Source organism: Ammospiza caudacuta, chromosome 15 (genome assembly GCF_027887145.1).
Source record: "Ammospiza caudacuta isolate bAmmCau1 chromosome 15, bAmmCau1.pri, whole genome shotgun sequence".
Lineage (NCBI taxonomy): Eukaryota > Metazoa > Chordata > Aves > Passeriformes > Passerellidae > Ammospiza > Ammospiza caudacuta.
Window position 1 is genome coordinate 9,156,591 of NC_080607.1, and position 12,000 is coordinate 9,168,590.

The window sequence follows — 12,000 nt, forward strand, 5'->3', positions numbered from 1 at the left end:
TGAAGAGCTTTCCAGCTGAGTGCCTGCGTGGGGAAATGTCTGTCCCAAAGGAAAAGCTGCTTGGCAAGTGCAGTCATGCATTTTCTGCGGGGTTTTTGGGGACTGTGGTGAGTCCCAGCCCGTGGGGGCTGTGGGCAGGGGTCAGGGAGAGCTGTGAGTGCTTTTCCCATGGCTCCATGGCACCCCTCCCTTGCTTTCCAGTGCCATGCTAAAGCCACAAGTTGGTATTTTACATCTCAAACAAGTGAATTGAATTTGAATTTTGAGTTAGTAGCTCCCTTATGAAACACTTTGCAAAGATTTGTGTTTGTTCCTGTGTGGAACTAAAGCATTTTTTTTTGCATTCTTAAATTCTTGTGGGATTAAGCGGGGTTGTTTTTTTTTTTTTTTTTTTTTCTGTTCAAGTCTATCCTGAAGTTTTCAGAATAAGGTTTGCAGGTGCTGCTGAAGCTGTCCTTGACCGTTTTGCTGGGTAAAGCAGCTGCCTGGACCTGCCTGTGTGCTCAGGCTGAGTTTGTTTGTTTTCAGTTCCCAAACCAATTATCTGTTGGAGGAAATGGCCTGTCTCGCTCTGTCTGCCCAGATATTTATAGGGAAGGTCAAAGCCCTGTGGAAGGTCTGGAGCAGTGTTTAGTAGGTGTGGATGCCTCAGCCAGGCTTCCCTGGGATGTGGTGGGTGTGCTGTGTGCTGGGGACACTGCCCTGCAGCCCCTGAGTCTCCTTGATGGGCTGCTTCACCCTCTGGCAGGGATGAGCTGGGGCTTTTCCTGCCTCACCTGCATGGGTAGGTTTTGTGTCCTCACCTTGGCAGCTGGGTGAGGTTTGGTGTCCTCACCTGGATGGGTGAGGTTTGGTGTCCTCACCGTGGTAGCTGGGGAAGGTTTGGTGTCCTCACCATGGCTTTTGGGTAAGGTTTGGTGTCCTTACCATGGCAGCTTGGTGAGGTTTGATACCCTCACCATGGCTCTCAGCTGGGTGAGGTTTGTTGTCCTCACCGTGGCTCTCAGCTGCCTCTCCTCTGCTCCTTTTCCCATAGAATCTCTGCATCCAGTGCTTACAAAGCTGTTGCTTCCTCTTTTGAGCTTCAGCTGTCTTATTGAGGCTTTCTCAGGTGCTTGTCAATACTTCAGTCCTTCAGTCACTCTTTCCCATCAACACTTTATATTTCTTTTTTCTTTGTCCTCTCCAAGCTGGTTGAACCACACAAGCTCTCATCTCATCCCTGGTTATTTGCTGCTTATCTGGATTTTGCATGAGCCATTCAATGTGCTTTGCACAGGTCTGATTGGAAAGGATAAATTCAATTTGCTTGTGATTTCAGCTTTATTTCAAATGCACATCTCCTGAAATGAGGGCTGTGTGTCCTCCTCCTGTGCAGCAGGTGACTGCTTGGTCACTGTGGGTGGCCCTGCTCAGAGGTTTATGTTGTGGTCACACTGAGGGTCAGGAGCTGTGAACTTGTCTGCTCTCATTGCTTGTGGACCCTGAACAGCAAAACCAGAGTGATTTAGTGTGTGGTGAGGAGAAAACCTGAGGGAAGAGAGAAATGAACACCATCCCCATGTTTTTAAGATCTGAGGTGGTTTAAGTGTTAGTAACACCTGAGAGCCAGGTCTGTCCATCTGTCCTCAGCTGGGGCTGGGTGGATGAGGCAGAGCAGCACAGATGATGCTCCTGGTGGGGAGAGTTCCTCTGGGCAAACCTGTCTGGCCTCGTGGCATCTGTCGTGTTCCTCTGGGGGCTCAACAAATGTGGGATTTGTCTTCACTCGGGGTCACCAAATGTGGAGGTGTTCACAGGGGTCCCAGGATGAGGGAAGAGATGAGAATCTTGACTCCATGTTTCAGAAGGCTGATTTATTATTTTATGATATATATTATAGTAAAAGAAAATTATATATTAAAACTATACTAAAATAATAGAAGAAAGGATTTCATCAGAAGGCTAGCAAGGAAAAAGAAGGAATTATAATAAAATCTTGTGACTGACCAGAGAGTCCAAGACAGCTGGGCTGTGACTGGCCATTAATTAAAAACAACTGCATGAGACCAATCACAGATCCACCTGTTGCATTCCACAGCAGCAGATAATCATTGTTTACATTTCGTTTCTGTGGCCTCTCAGCTTCTCAGGAGGAAAAATCCTAAGGAAAGGATTTTTCATAAAATATGTCCATGACAGAGGACCAGCCCAGGGAAGGATGGGAATCTCAGTGCTCAAACTGCTCCCAAGTCTCTGACAAATGGTATCCAACATGTGGAAGGTCTTTGCTCATTAAGACTTTATTCTGGTCATAGGAGAGGGTTAATGTGAGCAATAGACATGATCGAGCTGCACAGTGGAACCTCTGCTTGATCAAGAGGGTTTTGCTGGGATGTTTGGAGTGAGGGAAGAGGGAAATCACCAATGCTGGTAAGAACAATTAAGGCAATTAGAGCAATTAAAGCTCAGTTAGCTGCATTTTGAGGTGGTAGGTGTTGCCTGTTGTGTTTTCCAGCAGTGTGCTTGCTGACACCTGATCTCTCTGCTTTTCTCCTCATTTCAGGTTCCCACCACCTTCCCACCGGACCCTGCCATGGGCCCTCCCCATCTCAGCCTCAGCATGCTGGTATAGCAGCGGGAGGCTGCCATCCAGAGGAGCTGTGCTGGGACATCCCTTCCCCCTGGGCCATCCTCCCCGTCCCCTGCCTGGGCAGGAGCCATGGATGCCCACGTGGACCTGCTGACCGAGCTGCAGCTGCTGGACAAGGTGCCCACGCTGGAGAGGCTGAGGGCAGCCCAGAAACGCAGGGCCCAGCAGCTGAAAAAATGGGCCCAGTACGAGAAGGAGATGCAGCACAAGAAGAGGAAGCATGAGAAGAAGAGAAATGCTGTGAACAGAAAGAAAGTGTCTTTTGAGGCCAGCGTTGCTCTGCTGGAGGCTTCCCTGAGGAATGACGTGGAGGAAGGTATGGCACTGGTGGGTTCTGTCTGGCTGCCCGTGAGCTCCAGGTGGTGTGAAGGCATCTGTGCTGTCATCCATGGTCTGCCCTTGCTGTGGTGGTGGGCTCTAAAGCATTGCCATCCCCGACACAGCTCTGAGGTGCCCAAAGCCCTGTGTGACACCAGTGTTACCTTGGATGGCATCAGGAGTGGGTGTGTGAGTGCCAGGATAGAAGTTGTGACTGAGGTTTGGGTGAAGGAAGGGCAGTTTTCATCTCTTTCCTTCTCACACTTCCTACTTGCAGGAGGTGTGAAACACTTCCTTGCCTTCTGGGTGTGGTGGATTTAGAGGAGTCTGTCACAGGGATGTCAGTGTGAATCTCTTCACTTTCCCTGCTTGAGGGCATGCATTCAGAGCTACAGGAGTGTATGAATCTTTTCCCAAAATGCTGGGAAGCACAGCTTTGCTTAGTGCTTCCTGCAGAACAGACCTGCAAATCGTTCCCAAATTGGTTTAATTGCACCATTTGCAAGTGGATGAAAGTGCTGCTGCTACAAAATCTGAAGGGAGGAGGAAAAAATATGTCTAAAAGTCAATAACCATTAGCCTCAGCACAGCATGGGGGAGAACCTGTGAGCTCTGGGGAGCCAGAGAGTGCTTCTCTGCAGAGGAGTGAAAATATCTCTTGCAGGAGAGCTGGAGCTGCCTTTGGGGTTGGTGCTTTGCAAGTTGCACAACTGGTGTGATCTCCCTGATCCCTTGGTGTGGCAGAGGAGGGTGTTTAGGAATCCTGGCCAGCTGAGCATCTCTGCCAGAGAATGCTGCTCCAGTTTCCAGCACCCTCTACAAGAGACAATGAATCCTTGCCTGGTTTGTGGGTGGAAGGCAAGGACTTCATCTTGTCTGGTGGAGAATCTCCCCAAAGTCATGTCCCTGTTTCTGAGCAAGCCCTTTCTGTCCTTGTGTGGGTGTTTTGCTCCTGTTTGCAAACAGAGCATGGACAGCGGTGGCCCTGCCTGGGCATTGTCACTGCATTTGCCCAGCCCTGCTGTGGCTTTGGTTCTTTGTGCCTTTGTGACCTCCCTGGGACAGCACACCTGTGATAATGCCCTGGAAATGCTGGCTTTTATTTGTTCTTTCCTTGCTGTAGAGGTTTCATAGCTCTCTCCAGCTCTCTGCCTCAGTGGCCCCATGTTATGTTTTGTGGAGGGATAGAATGTAAGAAAATAAAGATAGTGCAAAAGGTAGTCTCACACCTGAGGAGTTGCAGCTGTACTGATCCCCAAAGATTAGGAACAGGCCACAGCTGTGTCCAGTAAGAAGACAAGTGCTACAAAAGAGTGGGTTAGCTGGGGCAGGAGAGAGCTGGAGTTTTTGGCTGAGAAGAGAAGATGGAGTTTGTTGGCTGTGCTGTGAAGGAGTCAGTGCTGTGAGGAGCTGCCCATGAGACATCACTGAGAAGGTATGGGAGCTTTGCAATATGGTGACAACAATGTTCCTCACTCTGAGCTGCTGTGGTTTTCTAGGAGGGCTCCAGCAGTGAAGCCAGCTGTGACTGCTGGCATTGCCTGAGGGACAGGTCTGGGTCTTGCATCACCTCTGCCTGTGCTGGCAGGTTGTAGTTTGGGTTTCATACCCAGCTGTTCAGCTGCCAGTGACAAGTCACAGTACTGGGACAGATGATGAGAGTTTCATTTTATTCCTTTTGGTGCTGTGCCTCTGCTCAGCACTATGGCTGGGGGTGTGATGGCTCTGCAAGAGGCCCAGCTCTGCAGTTTTGCTTTCACTGTCTCTGGTTTTGGATCTGGGCTGTTTGGAAGGAGGAAAGCTCCTCACTGTCTGATGCTTTGTCATTTTGTGAGGGAGGCAGGAATGGTGGAGGTGTTTGTGGTCAGGGCCTGGGGAAGGATGGATTTGCTCTCTGAGGGTCATGAGCAGGCAGTGCTGGCCTGTGTCCAGGCTGTAACACCAGTGTTCTGCTGGCAGGGTCCCATGGAAGTGCTCTTGCACCACATGTGGACATGGATCCTTCACTGCTGAAGCTGCAGAGTTGATCTTTCAGCTCCCAGCTTCACTCTTTTCCTCCTGTGAGGGAAAATCCATCACTGCAGGTCTCTTTTGGCACCATAATCCTCCTGTGCACCTCTTCCTGTAGGCAAGCCCAGGTTGTGGGCTTGAACCAGCAGCTGCTCTTTCCAAGGTGATGCTGGTGATAAAACCCAAATGTTACACAGCCACTTCCCTCTGACAGAAAATCAATTTCCTCACCCTATGAGAGGACAAGGGACAGTATTGCCAGGGCACAGGTGCTTCCCAAGTAGCTGCATTTTTCAGATGCCACTGTTTTTACAGTGAATGAGTTTTGTTCTCAATTAATTTATATCCTAAAGGTAGTGTGTGGGCAGGTTCTGTGCCCCCTCTGTGGTGTGGGACCAGTATAAAGGGAGGAGGGGACAGAGTCAAACCCAGGTGCCAAACTGGCAAAATTCTTTGTCAAGAAAGTGTGGAAACTTGTGGGCTTTTGGAGGTCCCAGGTGATTATTTTGATATATGAATCATCTTTTGTTTCCCTGTGGGATGTGGAGGGGGAGGTGAAATGTAAATGATGAGGGAGTTGATAAGTCAGAGTGAGGAGGGTTGGAGCTGGGGGCGCAGCTGGCACGTGGCACCTCTGGGTTGCTGTGCCATTCCCATCCCTTGTGACTTCTCTGCTCATTTTTGTCATTCTCACCCCCAAAGTGGGAGAGGGGATGGTGGTGGGTGCTGTGCAATGGAATCAGGGAGCATGGTATCTGTCCACATGGTATCTGAGGCTGTGGTGTGTATGACACCTCCTGGGGTGGCAGCTGAGTGCTGTAGGATGGAGCTGGTGGGTGCAGAACCCAGCCCTGCCCTTCAGGGGTCCCAAGGTCCTGGACCTGCTGCTTTCACTGTCCTTTGCCTGCCTCTGGCCCAGGGGTAGTTGAGAGAGCTACTGTGTGCCAGGTGTCATGGGAAAGACAGGAGGAAATGGCCTCAAGCTGCACCCCAGGGTAGGTTTAGATTGATTATTAGGAAAGATTTCTTCACCCAAAGGGCTGTCCAGCCCTGGCACAGGCTGCCCAGTGCAGTAACCATCCCTGGAGGGATGTCAAAGATGCATCCACGTGGCCATGGTTTAGTGGTGGTCTTGGCAGTGCTGGGAGAATGGCTGGACTCTGGTCCTGGAGGGCTTTTCCAGCCTCAGCTGCTCTGTGGCTCCATGCTCTCAGTGTGGTGGCCAGGCAGGACTGAAGGCAGGGGCTCCTGCAGACCATCAGCGTGGGCAGGAGCTGAGAACGGCTGGTGGCTCCTGTCTGCCTGCTCCTCTGATCCTCCGCAACAGACCTGTCAAAACATCCCAGCTTTACAAACAAGCTGCTGTTAAAAGCTCCCTTGGATGTCTGCTGGCAGAAGAGGGGCAGGGAGCACGCTGGTGGCAGATGGGAGCAGGCAGCCAGGCTGGGGACAGCGGGGTGACAGTGGGTGACCCCAGAGTGAGGGGTCCAGACAGCTCCTGGGTGAGCCTGAGGTGGGAGCCCAGAGCACTCCCAGCTGCCCGGCCAGACCTGGTCTGTGCCCCTCTGCATCCCACACCATCTCCATTTCACAGGGAAATATGCTCCATCCTCACCAGCTCTGGGCTCAATCCCAGCTGGTTTCAAAGGCATGGTGCAAAGGGAGGATCCCCAGCCCACACAGAGCTTCCAGGGGGTGTGGTGCTGGATGCAGCCTCTGGGCTGTTCCAGTGGCTGCAGAGTTGCTTTATAATGCAGTAAAGGAATGCTTTATGAGTGATGGCAAAGGATTTGAGAAGATAAGGAATTGCTGAGCGCTGTGGCCCTTTGAGGCTGCTGTGTGAGGTGATGGACTGAAACCATGGAGAGGAGGCTGGTCCTGCCATTCCCAGGGCAGCACCTCGGCCCCAAAAGCAGCCGGGGCTGTCATGTCCAGGTCTTTCTACATCACTGAGCTTTTCTAAAATAGCCCCAGAGCATGGGGAGATGAGCTGGTGTTCTATAAACTGAAAAAAACCACAGATCCCAGAGGTGGGTAAAGTGGCTGGTTGTACAAACATGTGGCATTTGCTGTCTGGAGCTCCCTTTGCACACCTTGGCTGTTGGTGGTGGGAGCTCCTGCTTCAGTGACACAAACTGCAGGTGTTGGCATTGGCTTCAGGGTGAGCTGGGCTCCTTCAAGGAGCCATCAACCCAAGGATTGATTCACCTTCCAGCAGCACCAGAGATGCCCTGGTTTCTCCTGCTCTTGGGTGAGAGCTGCCTCCCACGGGCACCCGCTGCAGAGTCCTTGAGCTCCCACCTCCTGGCACTCCATCCTGCAAGCAGAACCTTATCAGAGCCAGAGTGTTGCATAAAGCAGCAGATCCATGAGGATCTGCACAGTTAACCTCCTTCTGTAGGAGTTTAACTGTGCAGATCCTCATGGCTGGTGAGCCTGAAGGTGAAGGAAAGCTCAGCTTTGGTGACCTTGGACTTGGCATTTAGCAAAACAGTGACAGAGCAGAGGGCATGAGCTTGGAGCTCATGTGTGGGGAAGATTTCCCTGAGGAGAAAACAACTTATTCCTATCAACACATCCCTTCTCCTTCCCTTTGTGCCATCCCAAACCTCCTGTTCCTGTGCCATGGTGCCCAGCATGGTTCATGCACCTTCTGGGAGCATCCCCAATGCTCCCTTTGCACCTCTGGAATAAACCCAACCTTGTCATTTGCAAAGGCACTTTTAAAAGAGGCCCTAATTAGTGTCTATAAATTGCTTTCTTTAACCTTTCCAAGCTGATGTGATCTGTTCCCTTGTTACTTCAAACCCTTTATGAGGTGCCTTAATTTTCCACCCACGTTATTAATCTCCTGAAGCTTTTTTTCTTGGGGTTCCTGTGTCCAGGTCTGTGAGTAAGTGCATTTATCTGTCTGAGAAGGTTTTTCCCCTGGGTTTTGTGCTCTTTGAAGGGCTCTGAAAAGAAAAGATCTCTTATCACCATCAGTCTGAGTGTCTATCTGGGTATTTGGGAATGGTTTGAGTCAGAAATGAAAACATTTCTTTTTAATAACAAAGGCATTTCTTGAGTTTTAATCTCACTGGGTGTGGAAATGAGAGCTGTCCTCTTTAGGAAGCTGCATGTGGGAGCCCTTGGCAATGATGAATTTTGTTAATTTTGTTAATGGGGGTTGGTATGTCTTCCAAAAGCAGATTCACGTATTTGGCCACATTTTAACTTGGCTTTTTCATGCAGTTTGGATGTGATGCCAACGTGGGGTGATTTGCATATGGCAGCTAACTTGAGGCATCTGGGAGCGTGAGCAATATTGAATCAGCAACTTTCTCTGTTGGCATAACAAGTAAATATTTTTAATTTTTTTTCCCTCTACTCTCTGAAATTCAATCAAGTGGAGAAATTATATCTATAAGAGATTCAAATGCCAACTTTCCTCTCTCCAAATTAACACTGAAAAGTCCACCTAAGGTTTTCCTGGGATGAGACCCTCTCCCTCCCCAAATCTGGAGTCAGCTTCACCAATTCTTTTAACAATTTTTCTTTAAACAAAAAAGTTTGATCAGAAATACTTCTTTTATTTCCCAAAAGTTGGTCACTTCCACATAATTTTTTTTTCTGGCTTTTACACGTGTGCTCCCTTCCACCATTTCTGATACCACTGAAAATATTTCTGGTGTACTTTGTAATAGGATTACAGGGTAATGAATAAACGTTGGATTCAAGCTGCACTAAGAATTCTGTTTGGTTTTTAATCAAAGAGGAATTGGCCAATTGCTGTTGTCAAGATTTTGTTTCTTGCAAGAGGTAGTTTAAACCACATAATCAACTTCCAACATTTGGTGCAGTGTGTTTTGGAGGAGAAACTCAGTGTCTCCTTGGTTGCATGTGCACCCAAATACAACCTGGACATTTCCTTGGTTTATTGGTGTTGTTAGTGGTGTTAATGTGGCTGTGTGTGAGGAGTGTTCTGCCTCCCAAGGAGACCTGGGCAATAGGGAGGTGTTTTTTCAATTTTTTACATTTTTTAAGTCTTTTGATGTTTATATTTTTGTAACAAGCTTTCTCACACAGTTTATGTAAATAACTTAATGTTTTGCATTCTTTTATAAAAAAAGAAAAAAAATTAATAAACTCTTATTAGAGTTTGTCCAGTGTCATTGGAGAGGTGACATTATCACCCTCCAATCCACTGTCACTTTTAAAAATCTATAAATATTAAAGTCAAAATTAAACTTCCCTCTTTTTTACCTTAAAAAATCCAATATCCTCATCTTTCTGTTTCACATCCTAAAATAACAGGGATGAGAGGCTGGACCTGCTCAGGTGGTGCTGCAAGGTGCAGCAGGTAGGATATGTCAGGTCACCATCTGCTCTCCAACCCTGCCTGGCCAAACCACAGCAGGGAGGGTGTCACATTCACGTTTTCTGAAAAATCCCTTTGCCCAGGATTCTTCTCCTTGGAATCTGTGAAGCCTCAGAGAAAAAGGAAAACAATATTATCTCATTTGCTTGTCTTGTGTTTTGCCGCTTTGGAATGCGGTTTGGAGATTGTTTATCCAACAAGTGGTGGTTTGATTGGATTGTTTATCCAACAGGTGGTTGTTTGATTGGTTTCATGTGAATTGTTTTAACTTAATGACCAGTCAGGGTCAGGCTGTGTCGGACTCTGGAGAGAGAGTCACAAGTTTTCATTATCATTGTTTGTAGCCTTTTGTAAGTATCCTTTCTGTATTCTTTAGTATAGTTCAGTATAGCATTCTATATAATATCATATCATATCCTCTCATGTCTCATATCATGTCTCATCTCATATATAATATATATCATATCAGCTTTCTAAGAACATGGAGTCAGATTCTCAATCATTTCCTTCCTGCCATGGGAGACCCCAAAAATACCACAGGAGGCTCAGAACAGGAATGTCAGACTTTAAGTAAGCCCAAGGCAGATTATCAATGGGACCTTAATTCAACCAGGTGCATGGAGATGTCCCTGCCCACAGGTGCTAAATCAGTGCCATTTAACCCTTCCCTTCCCTGTCCTGGCTGCTCTGCTTCCTGTGACATGGAGGCAGCCCTGCAGGCCTCCTTGATTCCTGGTGTTTACAGAGCTGCCAAATATCCAAGCCAGGATTTCCAAGTCTGCTACCACTTGCTGATGTGTCAGTGTCGGGGGTAGGATGGTTGGGACAGACGGACACGAGAGATCTCTGCAGCCAGGGCTGGAACTTGGGGTTTATTGCAAAGGGCCTGGGGGCAGGGCCCTGCTGGGAGCTGCCAGACACAGCTCAGAGCAGGCCCCAAAGAGGGAGAGGTAAATAAAGTGGTAAAGAGAGAGAAGGCAAGAGCGTGGTAAAGAGAAAATGAGAGCGCGAGGAAGAGTAAAAGAGGATACGAGCGTAAGAGAGCGAGGTTCCGACTACAATACCATAAATCTTCTTCTGTGTTGAATATTCTGATTCTCACTAACCAATCTAGTACAAGATACCAATCCTATAGCATTTACATACAGCCTATAAGAATCATTACATTACCATACGGTGCTACATTTTGAACCCTAAAAACTCCTCTTTGAGGTTCTGCATTCTGCCTTCTGCCAAGCTGGCAGGGTCTGCTCTGACCCAGGTGAGTGTTCTTTCCTGTGCTCTGATTCATGGTGTGTTTTGTTGTTGCAGTCAGGTAGAAAAATTATCAAAGAAAGGCTTCATAAAATCAGGCCTGCTCTGTTGGATTGATGGCTGGCCTGTCATTTCTTCTAAGCAGCTAGTACTTTGCAAGTTCCCATGTGAAAACAATCTTGGTGTGAAGAGTTTGTGAACAGTCTATTCCTAGGTGAAAAACAGCTAGCACCTACATAAACATTAAATCTGTCTCCCGAAAATCAGTGAAGGGAATATGTAAACAATTTAAGAATAGAGAGATTTGATGGACAAGTAAAATACCTTTTACTAACTAATAGAGTAACTGGCAAAACTATTTACCAGTTACAGTTGCACACGAGTTCTGTAAAAAGAGCATGAAAGGAGTTGTGTGAATAAAGAATAGGCTTTTCCACATGAAGACAATGGGGTCTCACATGATTTATCCTGATAGTTTGTCCCACTCCAGTAGTGAGGAACCAGAGAGTGTAAACAGCAGCTCCATGGGGACTCTGGTGTCTGCTGTGTAGTAAGCAGCACAGCCCTGAGGGAGATTTTGTGTTTTGTGTGCCTGGCTGTGAGCTCTGAGAGCCAGGGCTCTGTCCTGCTCTGGGGCTGTGCTGTGGGGTCTGATCCAGGGGATGTGGGACATGAGCCTGATTGCTCCCCAGAGCTCACTGGCTTCTTGCAGCATCATTCTCTTTTCAAGTGTATTTTGTACAGCAGCCCACAACCAAAACCACAGGTCTGCAGCCACCTATCTGATTGTTCTTTGCAAATGAGTGTTGGTGGGGAAATGAATACTTTTGGGGGTGAATCTTTCTAGCAAGGTGAAAACTGATGTTGCTGCTGTACCCCTGCTACAGCTGAAAATGCATTTCCTTGCCTCTAAACTGTGGTTGCAGGCTCTGCTCTCTGCCCCTTTCTCCTGGTCAAGGAGAACTTGAAAAGTGGATTAAATCTATTTTTTTCCAGATTTAAATTTCTGCCTTTCTGGAGCAGGGCCAGCTCAGCTCAGCTGGTGTAGATTTCTCCCTCCTAGAATCATGGAAAATAGAGGTTGAGAGGGCCTCAGGAGGTCATGTAATCCACCTCCTGCCTCCAGGCAGGATCAACTGTATCTAAAATGCTTGCTAATGAGGGTGGAGTTAGGTATCTTAGTGTATTTATAGGCATCTCCACATCACCAGAGCACATCTACCTGTGCAAGGAGCCCTGCTGCTCATTCAGTTGTGCATATTTTTCCTACTTGCTTATATTTATCCTCCTTTTTTTATTTTTTTCTTTTTTTTTGCTTTGCATCTCATCCTTACCCTTACTGACTGGGAGTTTTCCTACTTCCGTGAAGAATGGTCTAATTCTTTCTTTAATAGCAGTTGCTATGGCAGCTGGTTCAGGCAGTGCC

General features: G+C 47.8%; 1 protein-coding gene across 1 annotated transcript in view; it reads left to right on the forward strand.

Annotated features, from left to right (window-relative positions):
* Window positions 1-2,701: 2,701 nt before the first annotated feature.
* The window catches only part of PPP1R16B (protein phosphatase 1 regulatory subunit 16B), a 45,637-nt gene continuing 36,338 nt past the window's right edge, over window positions 2,702-12,000 (forward strand). Inside the window, exon 1 of the mRNA XM_058814582.1 lies at window positions 2,702-2,948. Within this exon, the coding sequence (XP_058670565.1) occupies window positions 2,702-2,948 (247 nt within the window). The remainder of the gene's footprint in view (window positions 2,949-12,000) is intronic.